Source organism: Pelodiscus sinensis, chromosome 28, assembly GCF_052426305.1.
Source record: "Pelodiscus sinensis isolate ZL-2025 chromosome 28, ASM5242630v1, whole genome shotgun sequence".
Lineage (NCBI taxonomy): Eukaryota > Metazoa > Chordata > Testudines > Trionychidae > Pelodiscus > Pelodiscus sinensis.
This window is the reverse complement of record NC_143079.1, coordinates 6,640,849-6,660,377: the sequence shown is the minus strand read 5'-3', so window position 1 is coordinate 6,660,377 and position 19,529 is coordinate 6,640,849. Positions and strand designations below refer to the sequence as shown.

General features: G+C 48.8%; 1 protein-coding gene across 3 annotated transcripts in view; it reads left to right on the top strand.

The window, feature by feature from the left end:
• The window catches only part of BIN3 (bridging integrator 3), a 69,800-nt gene that overhangs the window by 30,030 nt on the left and 20,241 nt on the right, over nucleotides 1–19,529 (top strand). For all 3 annotated transcript variants that reach the window (XM_075910848.2, XM_075910846.2, XM_075910847.2), the window contains exons 3-6: nucleotides 3,220–3,260; nucleotides 4,128–4,189; nucleotides 9,494–9,630; nucleotides 10,246–10,286. In XM_075910848.2, coding sequence (XP_075766963.1) covers nucleotides 4,162–4,189; nucleotides 9,494–9,630; nucleotides 10,246–10,286 — 206 coding nt within the window. In that variant the 5' untranslated portion in view covers nucleotides 3,220–3,260; nucleotides 4,128–4,161. The remainder of the gene's footprint in view (nucleotides 1–3,219; nucleotides 3,261–4,127; nucleotides 4,190–9,493; nucleotides 9,631–10,245; nucleotides 10,287–19,529) is intronic.

Sequence of the window (19,529 nt, the reverse complement as noted above, 5' to 3'; positions counted from 1 at the left end):
CGGTGTCTGTCTTCATCTCATTGGAAAATATCCAGCACCATGAGAATGCTGCTGTGATTAACATAATAAAATTGGTTCCTTTTCATTCCATGAGTTGGTGGATTTATTTGCAATAGGGTCATGCATTAGAATTCGGGGTCATGGGGATTGAGTGGTATCTTCAGGCTTATAAGGGGGCCCTTGGTTTCCTGGGCCGATGGAGACAGAGGGTATGGTACAGAGAATGTATTGCTAGAGCCCTGCAAATCCACAGATATCTGCTTTATATCTGCAGGTATCCGTGGATGTGGATGCAGATATCTGCAGATGATTTTGTGGGTACGGATGCAAATGCAGATACACATTTTGTGTCTGGAGCCCTGCAATTTGTGGATGTCCACTCTATAACGGTGGGTATCCACATCCGCAGATCGTTTTTGCAGATGCGGCTGCAGATACCACTTTTGTATTCGCACAGGGCTCTATGTATAGCTTTGTAGAAAGGGAACAGAGAAGAAAGTCTAAAATCCAACATTACCAACCCTTTGGGAGAATGGCACTAGTTAACCTAAGATCTCAGGTGTAGCAGACCTCCACGGACACTCCTTCTGCCATACGCTCCCTAACAGAATTTGAACTGCAGCCCAGTTTGAGATAAAAGATTTGGAGCAGTCCCGATTGTGTTGTGGATGAGAATGTGTGGATTCGAATGGGGGTTGGAAGGAGTGCCGGGACCCGTCACAGAGGCAAATCATAAGGGGAAAGACAGAGTTAGCCTAGAATACCAGTTGCTGAAGCATGGAAGGACCAATAATAGTGCTATGGAAATGCAAAACAGCTGCACGCAGAGAAGCTAGATACTTAATAATCAGCAATGGGGAATGGGCAACCCTTACAACTGGATGTCAGAGGAGAGAGGGGCGCATACCCCTCCCGCACCCCGTTCTCCATTTGCAGGGGTGAACACCTGCACAAAGTGTTTCTGGGTCCCTGAGCAGAAACGTTTCTTGAATGACGTGCTCCTCTTTTGTAAACACTGGGCAGGGCTATCTAAAGCAGATAGTACTGCACTTGTGTTCACGTGTCAACATACCCGTTGGGTGGCCACCTTCGTGTGCTTTTGGGACAGCTCCCTTTATGGTGTCGGTTTCCACTTCATGTGCTGTAGCATGTCCTCAGAAAGAACTGACAGCTGGTGGCCCTGACTTTTCCTCCAACATGGTCCAGTCAGTCTAGTAAGAGAAAACCGAGGTGTCACTTTGACTTTTGGGAGCAACTATAGCACCCACTTATTTGGATCCAGTGGACACATCTTGAACACCAATTTGAATATGCAGAATACATGATTCTCCACCTCTTGATATTTCCCCTGATGTTTTAAAATGAAATCCAGAACTTTGCTGGTTTAGAAAGACTCATGGTGGTCCCTAATCTGAAATTGGAGTAATTGCTTTGGAACCCAATTAGGAGGAACCCCCAAAAATCAAACGTTTTTCTTTGTTTTTAATACTCCAAATATGTTCAGAGTTTTAGCCCTCAGGTCATATTTGATTTTAATACACATGCTAAACAAGTCCAGTATTTAGATTGTGATGTCATCGGGCATGAATCTTGGGTAAAATTTTGAAAAACACCGAAGTGATTTAGAATGCTGGTGAGATTTAGATCATGTCTGCTACCGGTACCACAGACACACAGCTGCCGCTGTGCTACTGAAGCACTTTATTGTAAACCTTCTTACATCAATAGAAAGGGGTTTTTCATTTATGTAAATAACCTACTTTCCCAAGAGGCAGCTGTTGGATTGATAAAAGTCTTCTATCCTCCTGGCCACGCTTATACCTGAGACTAGATCCACTTAACAGCAACTCTCAAAGGGGTAGCCACATAGAATCCTAGGGCTAGAAGAGACTTCAGGAGGTCATCAAGTCCAACCCCCTGCCCAAAGCAGGACCAACCCTAAATAAATCTATACCACGGAGTGATGTAGCTAGGTAAATCTAAATGTTAAGCATAGACCAGGCCTTAGGGCTCCTAAGTGCCTAAGTCTCTTTTAAAAATTAGAAGTAGATGCTTTCGAAAATGTTCCCCATTTGCCTCATGTCTGTGTCGCAAGTGCCTAGCATGCTGTTGATACTGTATAGCTAGTAATAGCTTCTGGATTGCAAGAAGGAAGATGAATCTCATTCAAACCAGCGCCACAAGACTAAAGTTATGTAAATATCTTGAGCGTTTTCGTCTGTGTCCCGATTCCAATGTAAGCCCGGAGTTTACCAACCTGTGGAGGTGCTGCTTAATGTTTTATTTAAGAAACAGCTTGCAAGAAAGGTGACGTGTAGTATCTGGTCAGATTAACTTTATTTAAAGATTTGATACAGTAGGATGGTAGCAAAACCTACCTTGGGGGGGAGAGATAGCTCAGCGGTTTGAGCATTGGCCTGCTAAACCCAGGGTTGTGAGTTCAATCCTTGTGGACGCCATTTAGGGATTTGGGGCAAAAAATAGTCAGGAATGGTACTTGGTCCTGCTGTGAAGGCAGGGGACTGGACTCAATGACCTTTCAAGGTCCCTTCCAGTTATAGGAGACTCCAATATTAAAACCTAACTAAGTTGGCCATAGTCTGTTACAGAGAGAAGGGATATTTGTGAGACAGAATACATTGTTTTCTCTAATTAGGTCCCTTTGTTTCCAGTTGGTCAATATACATACATATTGCTAATAATAAATGCATACTGTTTCAGATTATTTTAATAATGCCTTTTCATGGTTGCAGGTAACTCTTTGAATGCAAGTGAAAATGAGCATCAGCTCTTTATTAATTAGTCTCACACATCGTCTAAGCTCTGAATGCCCCACCCCATGAACTCCTTGGAAGGGACTTGAAACAAATTTAGGTCTGGGGGGGTGGTTTATAATTGAAATGTTATGCATTCTTCTTCCAGACTGAGTTGAAGGGACATAAAGCCCTCTTTATACCAGCACTGAACTAGATGGCTCCATTTCTGTGCTGGTGGAGGGCGTGAAGATCTGTTGATACTTGTATGGATTGCATGTCTATGGGGGGAATTTTTTCTCAGCAAGTAACTTTAATTAAATGTGGGAACAAGAGGGGAGTCTGACTTGTATCTGTTGATACTTGCGGATCAGTCCAGTTCGTACTGCGGACGGGGCCTGTGGATTGTTTTGAAATGTGCTCTAATGTGTTTGCGCTGATGTGGTTTTCTCTCTCCTTCCCACAGGTAGAGCGAGACTTCGAAAGGGAGTATGGGAAACTTCAACAGTAAGTGTTAACCAGCTTGGGGTGGCGGGGCCAGAGAAGTCAGGGGTGGTCAGAGATCTGCTTTTCACCCAGCACAGGTTTATTGCATCTCTCCTCATGGCGCTCCTCTGATGCTCTGTTAGCAGCTCATTGGTCTCTCACTTAGTGCATTGTAATTTCGACATGTTTCTCAGTCAGAGGGTTGCAACCCACCGGAGGGCAGGGGAGGCAAGTAGGGGAGGAGGGTCCCAAGAGATTGACAGTTTTATTGCCATTCTAAAGCATAGGATGTAACATTTCCAGAATGTCTACAAGCAGGCCCAAACCAGCAAAGTTTGCAGGGTTAAATGTTGTAGAGTTAGCAGCTGTTGTATTATAGGGACCTATCACCAGGCCCACCAATAGAGGGGCAGTTGCCCTGTGGCCATTCAAAAGAGCCCAGGACTCCTGGCCACTGCACCTGGAGCCCCAGGCCTTTTAAATTGCCTTTGTGCGGCTTTGAGGGCTGTGCAGGGTGGAGTGGAGTGCACTGCAGCCCAGGCCACACTGAGGGCTGCAAGCCCCACCCCTTCCACCTGAGGCCACGCCCCTTCTGGGAGCATGGAGCCAGGACCCCTCCTCCCACCTTGCCCAGGGGCCCGATGAGGCTGTCGGCTCCTCTGCCTAGCACTGATATGTTTTGACTCTTGCTTTTATAGTAAACGGGAGGGTCATGTGAAGATATGGGAGCTCACTTGAAATTAGTGACATGGTTAAACAGCATTATACATGATAGAAACGTGTCCAGTTGCCTTTTAACTACCAGCCAGCCTGCGGGCAGAGGTATCGTGTGAGTGTTGGTTTGCTTTCTAAAGATTCAGCACTCCGTTTTGCTCTTTCCTGTTTCAGGCTGGAAGATCAGACCAAGAAACTGCAGAAGGACATGAAGAAAAGCACAGACGCAGATGTGGGTATGTAACAAGGTGCTGCACAGACTGAGGGGGGCATTAAAAGAGTAAGTGACCTTCTCAGGGCCCCAGTGGAAGTCTGGCGGAGCTGGAGACTGAACCCAGATGGCTTGAGTTCTAGTTTATTCCCTAGTAGAGGGGCGGCTGCCCCATTCTGGTAAGAGAAAGGTTAAAAGCAAGCTGGAGGGAGCCTGCACAAACCCATCCAATGGGGGTGTGGCTAGTGGCAGCCAATCAGGGCCAGGCTGGGCCCTATTAAAAGGCTGCAGGGGGGGAAACAGCTCACTCTGACCATGACCAGCAAAGAAGTAGGGAGGGATCCCAGGGTTGGCCAGTTCTCTGGTCCCATCCCAGCCACCCTCAGGTGGCAGCCTTGTCCTGCCCTCCTCCTCTCCCCTTGATTGCTCCCATTCCCTGGGCCACTACCCTGTGACCCTTGCACCTACTCAGCCCTTGTACCCAGGCCCACAGCCTGGGAGGGATCAGGCTGGACCTTTTCTCCAGCTCCCCTGAACATGCCCATGCCCAGCCTGCTCTTTTTTTAAAAAAAATTAATGGAGATTGCCTATCTCCTAGAACTGGAAGGGGCCTTGAAAGGTCATCAAGTCTACTCCCCTGCCTTCACAGCAGGACCAAGTACCATCCCTGACAAATATTTGCCCCAAATGGCCTCCGCAAGGATTGAACTCACAACCCTGGGTTTAGCAGGCTAATGCTCAAACCACTGAGCTATCCCAGGGTGCTCTCTCAAAAGTGCTGCTGGTTCCCTCCCCTACTGGGACCCAGCTCCTTCTCCCTTGCTGGCTAGGGCAAGAGTGAGCTCCCTAGCACTCTACAGCCTTTTATAGAGCCCAGCTTGGCCCTGATTGGCTGGGTTTGTGTAGGCTCCCTCCAGCTTGCTTTTAACCCTTCGCTTGCCAGAGCGGGGCAGCCACCCCATGACATCCCTTAACTACAAGACAGCCCTGTGGAGGGCTCCTGTTCTGTTACTTACCCACAGTGAGTCCACTGGCTGAGCCAAGAACAGAACCTTCTCTCCCCTGCCCCCCAGCTTGGCCAAGTCGCTTCACCTCTCTGTGGCTCCGTTCCTGCATTTAATAACCTGGGAGAATTCTCATTTGTGTTAAGGTAGCGACCGAAGGCCCCAGCCAAGAACGAGGCCCCCTGGTGTTGGTCACAGTGTCCGCACATAGTGAGAGAGATTGTGAGTGTGGCGGGTGCGTATTTCGTTTATATAACGTCACCAACGTAACGGTTCGCATTTGAGACGAGCCCTGCAAGCTCTGTCGAATAGCTGGCCTAAGCTCGCTGCAGTGGGCCACGTGGAAGCAATACCCAAGCAGGATCCATGTCACGGCCCCAGCTGTTTGCTTCTGCGAGTTCAGTGAGCGACATCTGCTGTACAGGTGCGCGGCCCTCCTGCACATGGGGTCCTGGCTGCTCAGTGAGCAGCTGCTCCAGTAGGACTCCCTGTGAGCGCTTCCTGCAGTCCAGGCCCATGGGTGTAAGATGAAAAGACGAGGCCATCGAAAGGAAGAGGCGGCAGGGGACGTGGAGATCAGCGATCGCCAGTTACTGACGCGAGCTCGGCGGCCTTCTGGGACACGGGGGTGGAGCGTGTTTTAAACTGAGCTGGCTTTTTTGCAGCACTGAGTTTGGAGCAGTCTCTATTTTTATTGGCTCTGGGGGCGTTGGGAGCCAGGGTGAATTCCCTGGGAGGGCAGGTGAGGGCTGGCCCCGTCTCCACAAGCACCTCAGGGTGACTTGATTTATGAAGAGATGGGTATGCCGGAAAGAACCCACATTGTGCGGCCTGCCAGCGATGGGGCAGAGGGTCCCCAGCTACACACACAGCACTGTCATCCGCACAAACAGCAACTGCTGCAGGAAAGCGCCTCTTCCAAGGGGAAGCTTCTCTCCCTGGGACGTTGTTCATGATCAGGGCTCCTCGGGTAAGATTTTCCTGGTAAAGGACTCCCCTCCCCTCCCTTCCAGTGGGTGTTTGTACACGGAGCATTTCAAGCCCCAGAGGAGCTGTGGGAGGACTCTCCTTTTCCGTTCTGCTTCATGGCAGAGTTGCAAATTAGCCCAGGCCCTGTCCAGATCCGGTGTGAGCTGATTTCTCATTTAAAGACATGAAATCCTGCACAAGGGGAGAATTTGAAACCTGGTGCCAGTGAATAAAGTGCCCCTGACCATAGAGGATGGAAGACAGATGCCTGAAGAGGCATTCGGGACCTCTGGAGGCTTCCCTCGCCCTGCAATAGCGGAGTAAAAGCGAGATGAAGAGATAAGTAGTTAGCAAATGTGTGGTTCCCACGTCCAGCAGAAGCCTGGCAGAGCATCATCTCTGTTGCTGTTCTTCCTAGTGTCTTATTTCTTCCATTGTATCTCCATGGTGAGGGAGTTGATTGTTCAGTCTGACTGTAAACATTCATTAGCATGTAGGAACTAGTCAGCCCTGGATGGAGCCTCCGTGTTCTGCCCACGATGGACACACACTCAGAACTAATTCATTTAATTCATTAACGGTGTAACCCAGGGGTGGCCAACCCATTCTGGGCAAAGAGCCAAGATATCAGTGGATCCGGCGCAAAGAGCCGGGGCAAAGTTTTCGAGCCAAAAAAAAAAAAAAAGCTCTACCCCTTTAAGAAAACGTGTTTAGAGGCTTTTTGGCCACATCAGGCTCCCGCTGGCCGACACAATCTTTAATTCTCCCCTACCCAGGTCAGCACAGGGAGCCGGGAGGAGAGGGCTGTTTTTGGGAGTGTGGGGGCAACTTTGAGCCATGCAGGGGGCTTTGCAAGCTGCACCCTGGGGGGAAAGCCGCATGCAGCTCACTAGTCACGGATTGGCCACGGCTGGTGTAACCGCTGAATTTTTCGGGGGGGGGGGGGCAGCTCCCTGTATACTGGCTCCTGCCTGCCCTCCTTTCCCCCTCCCCAAACTGCTGCCTCTGTGCCAGGGGGCAGGCAGCTCCCTGGGAGCCCAGGTGCATGGAGAGCCTGCATGTAACCATGACGGTTACCCGTGTACACCATTACACTTTCACATCCCTACTCAGAACTAAGCGGACACTTCTCAGCACACGTTTTCCTGGGAGCTGTGGGCACTGCCCTCTCAGCTTCAGCAACATGGCTGGGAAAGGAGATCCAAACCTCAGTACGAATCACTTGCAACGCTTGCTGTGCTGTGATTAAGGGTCACTCAGCTTCTCCATCCCTTGTTCCCTTTCCTCAGGGGAGTTGGCTTTAAGGAGCGGGACTATTTTTAAAAACGTGGCCGTCTAGCTGCAGTAAAAGTCCTCTCCTTTTGAAATGAAATCTAACTGCCTCCTTAGACCAGGCTGTCTGTCTCATGACATGGTAGCTTGGTCTTGCTTTGAATAACCAGCGATGGCCTAGGATCACTTTTTCTAATATTAATAATACTCAGCACTTTATGTTTGCAAAGTACCATGCAAACATGTATCCACTTCCTCGACAGAGAGAGCTGAGAAATGAGAATCTGCCTGACCATTACCTGCCATCGCTCACTATCCCAGTTGTATTTAGTCCCAGCTCTCTGCATTTTGGGGATACCTAGAAATTTCTTTTCTCACTGAAGCATTCTAGAGTTTTAACCCAGTCCTGTTTTGGCACAAATCCTTTCTCGGATGTGGTCTCACATGAGGTTTCTGTCCCATCTGCCTAAAGGTTTACATGTTTCAACCCCAGATGCTTTATTATTCCCTAGTGAGTGTCTCATTGTGGACTGAACACCAATTGGGAGCTTTCTGTATCGTTGTGTATAACTTTTAAATCAGAGCATTTAATCTCTCTCTTTGTGTTCTTAAGTTGCTGAGGATGACTTTAATTCAGACATTCCAAGTTTGTACAATGATTGTATTTAAACAGAACTACTGTACCAAAGAGTCTGGCCTCCCGATCCTTAACCGGAATAATTTACAGCAACATGATGGGAAAAGAGAGACAAATTTCTAGATAGCTACAATGGTTTTACTTACGTGTTGGCTCTTCTGTTTTATTCATCTTCCTACGTTACATTCCAGTTATTTACTGTAAACATCATTGAGTTTGCTGTGGTATGAACTCCTCACTGGTCTTGTGTCCTGCCTTATCCTGCTGTTTGGGGAAGACCCACATCAGGGTCTTTGTCCTGAATTTTCTTCATTGAAAAATGAGGACAGTTTTTTAGAAGGGATGCTTGCAAATTGGAACAAAAGCAAAAAAAGGGCTTGATGCCTGGGTTCGGTGTTGGCTCACCTTAAATTCCAGGACTCTGTGGTGGCCAGTTCACAACTGCCATGACCGCTGGCCCTCTTGTTGGCAGTCTGCAAAGATGTGTGGAGGTGCGTGCTGAGAACCCGCTGTGGGTAAATGGTTCCCTCTGGAAGAAAATCAGGCTCATTGGTGGCAGGTTTTCACTACTACTGATCATGTTGTACCTGTTTTGCAGTGAATAAAGATCTTTTTCCTCCACTCTTGTCAGTCTGGCCCCTTTCCCCCCAGCACTAAATCCACTTCAAATAGGTATTTTTGTAAGGCTTTTTCGGAAGACTTAATGGACTGTGGAGAACTACAGTGTGACAGCAGTGCTTAATAGTCTGTTAAAAAAGGCAGGTGTACACCCGAAATCAAAGAAGTGATCTACATTACTTTTAAAAGAAAGTCTTGTTTTTGTTAGTCTGGTATTATTTTCTGGCAGCGTCACATCTTGCATTTAAGTGGTCCACACTTAGCCTGTATAAAAAATATTCTCTCAGGGTAAGTCTACACAGAAATAGTCTTTTAAACTAACTGCATCTGCACAGCTGGTAGTTATTTTGACATACTGTCAACATACTGTCAAGCTGGAGGACTTCTTACTATGACTCCTGTAACCCTCGTTGTACGAGGAGGAAGGGGTGTCGGCGGAAGAGTGCTCCATTTCGAAATCAGTGCCGTGTAGACGCTCCCCTTGTTGAAATAAGCGATGCAATTAACAGAGCACAATTTGCGTGGCTTATTTCGAGTGAAGCCCTGCTGTGTACATGCACCCTCAGTGTTTACATCAAGAAATCATTCAACCCTCTCTTTTTATCTTCGCTCCCAGCCTCCAGCTTGTATCCCTGGAAAATGTAGGTGCTGAGCTGAGTGCCTGAAGGTTTAGATTTGTGTCCAGACCGTACTTTCCAGAACTGGAGTAGTGAAGTAATTCCAGCAAGCCTGGATTATTTTGCAAGTACCCGTCCTGTTATGCAGCTCTTTGCCAGTGACGGTCCTTCTCCTCTTCTTTTCCATGCTCCTGGGTTCCGTTGTGCTGCAGCCATGTCAAAATCCGCCGTCAGGATCTCTTCCGACCTGTTGTCCAACCCTCTCTGTGAGCAGGACCCCAATTTCCTGGCGATGGTGACAGCCCTGGACACCGCCATGAAGAGAATGGACTCGTTCAACCAAGAGAAGGTGAGCGTGGGTTTGGCTGAAATGGGGAGGGGATGGTGATTTGTGGCGTGTGCATGTGGGTCTGCTCCATATAGATGAACTGCCCCCTGCCCCTTCCCTTTCTTCTCTCACCTTAGGAGGGTTCCCAGGTTAAGTTAGCATATCCTGGCAGTCTACAGATGAGAAGAGCTGCATGAGCCTCCACTTGGAGCCATTCCAAGCTAGCCCGTAACTGACTAGAGGGAGTTCTATAGAGTCCCATGGGGGGGTTTCTTTCCTGCCAGTTTGCTGCCTTCCCAACATGCTTTGTCTTTGCCAGCTTAGAAGCACAGGACCAGAGCTGTTGGGCACCTTGAACTCAACTACCTGCCTGGTAGCAAGTTGTGCCACAGCTAGACCAGAACTCGCTGAGCGTCAGGGGTGAAATAGAAGACATCTGGTGTGTCCTAGTGCTGCCAGCTGCACTGGAAACTTCATTCCCGCTCCTGCGCACAGGAAGGCATAGGGTGGGGATTAGATGGCAGGGACAACGTTGTTAATTTGTACTCTAGTAGCATTTCAAGGCCTGAGTCCTGGTGGGGAAGATGCTACACAAATAGGCTTATTTGTTTGTGACAATCTCTTTTCTTCCAATAGGTGAACCAGATCCAAAAGACAGTGATAGAGCCCTTGAAAAAGTAAGTAACAGCATTTCCCTACGAGCAAAATCGAGAGCTCTTAGTAACCATGTTCCTTAAGGACAAACATCATTTACCCCTCTGATATTTAAAGCAGTGGATCCCAAACTTTTCGGCATCTCGCCTCCTTTTTGATTTTTGAGAAACCCTCACGCCCCCTCTCCCAAAAAAATAGCAGCAAAACTTGGGGTGCTATTGACGGGGTGTGTGTGGCTGGGTCGCCTACCCCTCCCCCCCAGAATTTCTTCACGCCTCCCCTAAGGGAGCACGCCCCCCAATTTGGGAACCCATGATTTAAAGGAACAGAGTCAGGTTTAAAGTCATAGTCATTCCTAAAGCAAATAGTCTTTCATCCTCCATACGAGCAGGTCCCATCCCTATTTTTAGAGCCCGCATCTGTAACCGCAAAAATGAGCTACAGATGTGGAGACCCATGAATATATCTGCAAATGTGCAGGGTTCTAGATACAAAATATGTATCCACAGCCATAGCCACAAAAGGAGCTGTGGATATCTTCATCTGAGACCCACAGATATAAAGTGGTGATCCGCAGATTTACAAGGCTCTACCTATTTTACAGTGAAAAGAATGAGGCATGGGGAGGTTAAGTTCAGACTGTTAACCTGTGGCTCAGCTAGAAAGAGCCCAGATCTTTTAGCTCCTGATCTTGTACTTCAGCACTTAACCATGTTTCACCTTTTGATGTTAAAAACTGAAAGCACTTAAACACCTAGCCTGTCTCTAGGCTGTTGGTTACTTGATGAATTTTGCTGGGCTTGAAGAAGGAAAACGGACTAGTCAGTTTCATCTGATTTCGTATCCGCTTCCATCTCTAGTCCTTAAGAAGCTGCAATACAATATAATGCATTGCTTCTGCTTGGGGGCTGCAGACGCTAGAGTGAATGTTTCCTTTGCTAATTTAAAAAGGGGAATTTACAGAATTTTGTTCCTTTTAGTTTTTGTTAAAGGCATTTTTTCAAAACCTAAATTTTAGGCTAGGTTTGACCTGCCAGTGTCCCTGAAATGTAGTCAAGGAGATGCTAGGAAGTAAAGACCTCACAAAGAAATAGACTTGACCAGACGACTCAGAATCACATAAAAGCCTTGAGGGATCTGAGTCTGTGACGCATCGCAAAACCGTCCCACCAAGCCTTAGCTGGACTGGTGGATTCCCATGGGGATTTTGGAGCTGAGTCAGTGTTCAGTGCTCACCATGGAGGCAGGGGTCTAATAATGAATCCATTTGCACAGAAGACACCCACTGACTTATTTTCTGTAGACAGTTTCCTTTATAGCGGGAAAAGTATCCTACCCACCTCGGACCATGAGTCACCTGCTCCTCTGCTGCCACAGGAGGGGGCTGAATTTGGTGATGTTTCTTCCCATGGGCTGTGGAGTTTACATGAAAAAGCGGGTCTTCCTAGGAGTGGTTTGCTCTTCTAGCGCCTGATTCTGCACCCACTAAATCAGTGCCGGAATTTCTGTTGGCTTTTCAGTCCAAGGTCAGATGCTGAACATGCTGGTCTGCAGTCACACGTACTTGAAATGTTGGTTCCTTTCCATCAGGGCTACTCAGCACGTGGCCCGCGGGTGGGAGCCAAAACAAAAAAGTAGTCAATATAATGTTCTGCTGCTGAGATGCGTTTTAGTAGTTCAATTCCTGGACTGTCATTGCTCGTTAAAAGTGCTGTCATATGGGTGGGAATCGGGTCAATATTGCATTTTATTAATATCAGCAGAATGGACTTAAATGGGGCCTGCGTGTTGTGTAGTCTTGCCTTAATCTTTGTATTCTTGCCCATCAGTGTGAAAAGCTATTTGCATGTGTATTTGCATGTATATGCAACCACGCTTAAGTTGCGGCACTCAGCATGTGCTGTGAGTATCATTGTGGCCCCCGGGGCCTCCAAAGTAGAATAGTCCTGCTTTACATTGAGAATACCACTTTCCCTGTTGCAGGATCACTGCATTTCCCTCCACGCCTTGTGAACGGCAAGGAGCTAACACCTGCCTTACAATGTGTCTTAACCCACTGATGTAGATGTCTCGGTAGGGATCTTGTCATCAATGGAACTCTTAAGTGTTCACGTCTCCCATTCCTGTGCAAGTCCCACCAGAGTCGGCAGGAACTGAGAGATTTAGAGATGATACCCCTACTAGTTAAAGGAGACTTGAATTTAGTGCAGCAACGTATCTTCAGAAGTCTCTAGATTCTCTCTTTTATTGCGAGGAGAGAGAGTATGAAACGAAAATCAGTTGACTTTAATAAGACAGTAAGTGATGCAAATTGCTGAATAACAATTTTAGTTCACATTTGACATCTGGGATTTTTTTTGTTTGTTTAATCCCAAGTCTGAAAGTAAATCAACATATACAGCTCTGTGCACAGGGTTGCCCTTGATTTTTAACGTGGGGTACGGGTTGACATGATTTTTGCTTTTATCGTTTACATTATCACCACATATTATTAAAAAAAAACCTTCTATGGTGGAATTGTGTTGCTTATTAGCTAGATAGTCCTCGTATGAAAGATACGGCAACTTTGTCTTTGTCTGTTAAACCCATCTCACTGAATTGCCAAGAAATAGATCTTTAGCTTCAGCTAGCCAGGTGGGTTCCACGTGACTGTTTTTGTTCTATGTACAGCACCTAGCGTAGTGAGAGTCTGTTCCAGGCCCAGAGCTCGTAGACACTAAAGTACTGCAAAGAATAAATAGTCCCATATGCACACAAGAAAGATTCCTCTCATCCCACCTTGCTTCCCAGCAAAGTTGATTCAGGCCAAGTCGTTATTTGGGTGCAAGATTTAGTGGCATTCCAGAATCACTGTGAAAGCAGCGCTGGTGATTCAGCTGCTGTTCTTCCTTTGGCCCCTGGTGTTGTGGTGGTGAGCGCTGTGGAGTGCTGAGATGGAAAACTCAATTCCTGAACACTGGTCACTAAAGCGGGAGTCCTGCACTTGGGACGGAAGAATCCCAAGCATTGTTACAGGCTGGGGACCGAGTGGCTAAGTAGCAGTTCGGCAGAAAAGGCCCTGGGGATTCAGTGGATGAGAAGCTGGATAGGAGTCAACAGGGCGCCCTTGTAGCCAAGAAGGCGAATAGAATATTAGGTTGCATTAGGAGCAGCATTGCTAGCAGATCTAGAGAAGTGATTATTCCCCCTTTATTTGGCACTGGTGAGGCCACATCTGGAGTATTGTGTCCAGTTCTGGGCCCCTCCCCCCACTACTGAAAGGATGTGAACGCATTGGAGAGGGTCCGGCGGAGGGCAAACAAAAGGATTTGGGGGCTGTAGCACATGACCTATGAGGAGTGGCTGAGGGATTTGGGCTTATTTAGCCTACGGAAGAGTGAGGGGGGATTTGAGAGCAGCCTTCAACTCCCTGAAGGGGGGCCCAAAGAGGATGGAGAGAGGCTGTTCTCAGTGATGAGGGATGGTAGAACAAGGAGCAATGGTCTCAAGTTGCAGGGGGGGAGATCTAGGTTGGATATTAGGAAAAACAATTTTCCTAGGAGGGTGGGGAAGCACTGGGCTGGGTTCCCTAGGGAGAGGATGGAATCGCCATTCCTAGAGGTGTTTTAAGTCCCAGCTTAACAAAGCCCTGGCTGGGAGGATTTAGTTGAGGTTGGTCCTGCTTTGAGCTGGGGGCTGGACCCGATGACTCCTGAGGTCTCTTCCAGCCCTGGGATTCTATGATGTACCCCAATGTCCTGGCAACATGTTCCAGCTTTGGTGAGACGCATCTGTCTCCTTACATGTCCCTGGTATTTGGATGTGCCCTTCTCAGCTGAGCACTGTTGCAACGAGTTCTAAACCAGCTCCGGTTTCATGCTGGTGGTGGCTGCATTTCAGTGGTGACCAGTAACGACTCGTCTGCTAGCCCTGTGTCTAGGCATGCGTGAGTGCAGGTACAGAACATGCATCTATAATTGCTGCAATGGGTACAATTTATAAAAAGCCTTGGGGCTCCATTTGGATAATAACAAGATGCTCTCTGGAAATACAGCCATCTACCCTCTCCTTGGCCTGCTTGCCGAGAACTCCAGTAACGCTTGTGGGATAAAACTAAAGATTAATTAAAGCTGCCTTGGAGGATCCTCTTCTCTGTTCATTTCAGTATTGTTTCCCCTGGTATTGCCTGTTCTGCCTGGCCTCTCCCAAACTTGCTTTGACCTAGAAACAGGCTTTGATTCAACAGCTGTGCTTTATTACTTCTCCACTGGTGGTCTTTTATAGCTTATTAGCCAAAGACACAGATAAGTAGAATGCAGGCATTATATTAATGGTAATATATTGTAATCAGAGACACATGTGTCATAAAATCTCCATTCCGTAGTCCAGCGATACAAGGTTTCAGTAGGCTATCAGCCACGGGAGGAGTAACTATCTCAAAAAGGCAGCAGCGTACTCAGGGGGAGGCTCCATCATTCCGATCTCTGCTTACGGCTGCATTAGAATCGTGCAGTCTCTTGCTTTTGAAATGGTGACAAACTTATCGCTGGAAATCCCTCGTTTAATTTCACTGAGTCAGCGAAGTTCTAGGTAGCCTGTGACACTAGGTTTTCGGTGGGGTCTGGGCATAGACGTGACTGGAGAGGTCTGGGCTTTACTTGGGAGCTGCCTGTGTAAATTCACACTAGATCAGTTCAGTGAAAAAACAGATGCTTTTTACTGCTCTCTGTAGCTTCCAGTTCTGGCTACGTTCCTCTTGTCCCTTGGGTGAGGATTGAGTTGCGTTGGCTGGACTTGGGGTTGGTGATGGACTGTGTACTTTGCCGTTGATAATTACATCTTATGTATCAGTATTTAGGGAGGAAACTGTTTAAATGAGCCAGGAGGTTTGAAGATTCACTGACTTTAATGCCTTTCACGTTTGGAGCTGTGGGTTCCCATCTGATGTTCGTTGCAAGGGGATCTTGATTTAATGATTTGAGCCACCCTGTTTGTCAAGCTACCTCAGGCCAGGATTACACTAAAGGGGAAGGTCCAATCAAGATATGTAATTCCAGCTACGTTAATTGTGTAGCTGGAGTTGACTTACTTTGAATCGAGTTTCCCCGCTGTCCCCACAAGTGGGAGGTTGACGAGAGCAAATGCTCCCATCAGTTTCCCTTGCACCTTGAGGGAGCAGGAGTACCAGCCACCAATGGGGGCACCCTCTGTGTTCAATTTAGCTGGTCTTCACTAGACTGGCTAAATCAAATTCTGGAAGATCGATCAATCAGTCAGTCACAGCTGCTTCAATCTTTCACTTAGTGAAGACATGGCTTGAGTGTTATTCAGAGCCTAAATCCCCAGTCTGTGAAACTCGCCCTTATATTAGCCCAAATATTCCCTATCCCTAACATCTGTCGATCCTAGACTGTAGGCTCTTTGGGGCAGGGGCCTTCCCTTTCCTGTCTGTCTGAAAAGCACTCCTCCTCTTGTAGGTGCAACCGCAAGCAAATAATACTAATAATTGATATCACCCAAGTGGTCTAGAGAACCAGGATTCTGCTGTCGTAATGAAAGCTCAGCCCGGGGGCTGGTACCACGCTGGTGTGAAGGGATCCAGGTTTGGGTCTGGAGATCCCATACCAGCAGTGGCTGTGGACAGCTTTTGTTGCTACGCAGTTTGTTTTCCCAGATGATAGAAAAAGTCTTTTCAAATGGTCTGAAGGGAGCTGCACCCAGCCTCCCTTGGCAGGGGCGAAGGTCGCCCAGATACCGAGTAAATGTGACTCCAGGGATCTCTCCTCCAAAACACTTGCTGGTGCATGCGCTTGCTAGTCGTGCATGGATGATAGAGTGGCCAGAGTCTGAAGGAACTTGGCAGAGTGTGCAGTCTGCCCCGAGCCTGGAGAACAGCTGCAGTTCAGGACTGAAGTGCTGTTAGAATCCGGACTGGTCCCAGGACTGCGGTGAATTGGCAGAGCCGGAGATGAGGGTAGGACTCAGGACTAGAACAGTAGAAAAGGCTGCAGGTCAAGACGGGGCTGTGCGGGCCCCTGGGCTGGAATAGCAGGGGGGCTGCCCGGTAGCTGGAGGTGCATGGCTAGAGCTGGGGGGGGGGGGGCGGGACAGAACTAGACTATCGGGGGGTTATGCAAGTTCTGTCTAAGGCACTTTGGCAGAGGTGGGGCAGGTGATGCCACCTCCACATGTGGCCAGTTTGTGCTTGGTCTAAAATTCCCGTCAGCGGGAAGCCTCCCACGGCAGATCGACGTGTATACTAAATGATACCAGCATGTGAGCGAGTCCCCTGACAGGTCTGGTGAATAGCTCCCTCCGAGCAAAGCCCAGGCCTCTCCCGACCAACTGGCCAGAGTCCCCCCAAAATACCAGTTGCCCTGTTTACTCTCTGCCTGTTCGCACACATGCTGTGTGATCTCCTTTCCCCCCGTAACCACATAAAACCCTGCCGTGAATGCACGGCCACAATCTGTACTTCCTTCTCTGACAGTGAAAGCAGATAGCCAGCCCTATGGGTCCCCAGAGGGCGCTGGGGACCGGAAACAGGAAAAGCCGCTTTTATGTCCTTACAGGCCTCTAATGAGGATTTCATACACAAAGCAAGCCACATGGCTGCCTCGCCCTCCTCTGCCCCCTCCCTCATCTCAGGGCTCTCAGCCGTAATCCTCGGCTCTCTCCAGTTTGAACTGTCCTCTGATTTCTCCGTTGCTTTTCGCTGTAGTCGGAAGGGATGGTTTTAATTTCCCATTCCTAGTGGGTGGATGGGCCCGCAACGGACGTGTGGGCACAGATTGCGGAATGGCAGACATTCCTGAATGGAGCCCAAGTGCTTTGGCCTAGCTCTGAGCCATCCTGCCCTCTGTCTTTAAACCAGGGGCGGGGAAGCTTTGTTGGGTCGAGGGCTGCTGGCCCACAGAAAAATCAGGCGGGGGCTGCACACAAGTGAGAAGCAAAAAAAGGGGAAAAAAACTCTCGCTGCCGTGGCCCCCAGAAGGAGAAAGACACTCCCCACATTCCCCTCCCCTCCCGGGAGCCCGGGCTAGTAGATTTTGTGTGCGCTAGCCCTGCAGTGGGGCAGTAGGCAGGGGGGCTGGAGTGCCAGCATGGGCTCCCCAATTGAGTTTTGGGGGCCAGATCCAGGCAAGCTGGGAGCCGCATCCAGCCCCCAGGCCTGCGGTTCCCCATCTCTGCTTTAAACTTCCTCCCCACTTCTTTCTGACTCCCCTTTTTTTCCTTCTCCTTTTCCTGTTTAAGTTGCAGTTTTCTCCCCTCCTGATTCCGGCTCTCCCTTCCTTTTCCTCTTTTCCCCGACACCATCAGATGGCCCGTTGAGGCTCAGTCTCGCTCTTTTCATTGCAGGCCATAACAGGCTTGACGCTGTGCAAACATAAAAACACCTGCCGGGTTCTGACCTCAGCATCGATCCTGGGTCTCTCCCCTGACCTGCTGGAGTGACTCTGGGTTTACACTGAGAGCTCCTCCCGGCTCTCCTACCATCTGGCTCAGACATGGGCAGTAGCGCTGAGATACATGTGCGAGGCGATGCTGCCCGCTCTGACGGCTCATCGCTGAAGTGCTGCTCAGGAGGGAGTGTGTTTGAAGGAGGGATTTGAACATAGAGAGGGAAGTCGTGGGGTGCAGGAGAAGATAATGACACGCCGTGGCACCTACACAGCCCTTTGCTTTTCCAAGCACCCCACCAACGTTAAACCTCACCACCTGCCTGCAAGAGGGGAAGTCAGCCAAGAAGACAGAGACATGATTATTCCCCTTTGTTTGGCTTTGGGGAGGCCACATCTGGAGTATTGTGTCCAGTTCTGGGGCCCCCACTACAAAAAGGATGTGCACGCATTGGAGAGGGTCCAGCGGAGGGTGACCGAAAGGATTAGGGGGCTGGAGCACATGACCTATGAGAAGACGCTGAGGGATTTGGGTCTGTTTAATCTGCAGAAGTGAAGAGTGAGGGGGGATTTGACAGCAGGGAGGTTCCAAAGAGGATGGAGAGAGGCTGTTCTCAGTGGTGGCAGATGGCAGAACAAGGAGCCAATGGTCTCAGGATACAGTGGGAGAGGTCTAGGTTGGATATAAGAAAAAATCTTTCCCTAGGAGGGTGGGGAAGCACTGAGATGGGTTCCCTAGGGAGGGGGTGGAATCTCCATCCCTAGAGCTGTTTAAGTCTCAGCTTGACAAACTCCTGGCTGGGATGATTGAGTTGAGTTGGTCCTGCCTTGGGCAGGGGGCTGGACTCGATGACTCCTGAGGTCTCTTCCAGCCCTAGGATTCTGTGACCTGACTTGCCAGAGGCCTATCTGGGGAAGAGCTAGGAAGAGAACCCGGGCTTCCTCTCTTGTGTCTGAGAAGGTCTAAGGGACAGAGTGGAAGGGGAGACAGAGAACAAGGAGGCAGATGGCTCCCTGCGTGGCTATAACTTGCTGAGAGAGCGACAGAGAGAAGAGAGTAGGGTCCCCTCTACTCCTCACCTGCTGCCTTGAGCATCCAGATGACCGCTTGCTTTCCCTGGGCTTTTTCCTGTGATCATCCTGCGGAGCTGTGCTTTACGCCCAATTTCAGGACACCGCCCAACTCCTGTGCGCCTGTAGGTGTACAGGCCGGCACAATCTCTTCCCCTCCTGGTAGCGCTGTAGCTCCAGGCGTGCCGAGCCCTGGCACTAACAGATCTCCCCGGCAGTTGCCATGTCACAGCCAGAGCGGGAGAGACGTCTGCGACGTTCAAGGAAGAGGCCTGTCAGTTAGGCTGACTAGCTAATGAATCCGGCAGTGGTGGGAATTCTGATGGTGCTTTTATCTTCCCTGGTAGTGTCTCTCAATCCCCATCCTTTAATTATGGGAAGCTGAAGGGAGGCTACCGCGTAGAAATGAAGTGGCAACATTATTTATAATTCAGAGAATCTTCTAAAAAGTCTGGATTTTTTTTTCAGAGGCTAAAATGTCATCGTAAGAAGAGTTTCATTCGTACGGTTTTTTTTCCCCAGTGGCGAGGAGACTATAATTTGTATTTCCAGTGTATCTGCTCTCACCGATTCCTTTTAGGAATCCCTCCCCATCCCAGCGACTTTCCTACGAGGTGACAGAAAGCAACGGCAGCTTATTCTGCAAGCAAGAGTCTGCAGCCCTGGGAAGCAGGACTGAGCTAGGGACTTCTCTAAAATCTTACTTTCCATCTCCCCTCTGCTGCCTGTTTTCAGCAACATACTCGTCAAACCCACACAGCTGGCTTCAGTATTTCAGCAAGTATTTTTAAATGGATTGTGCTAGAGTCCTTGGGG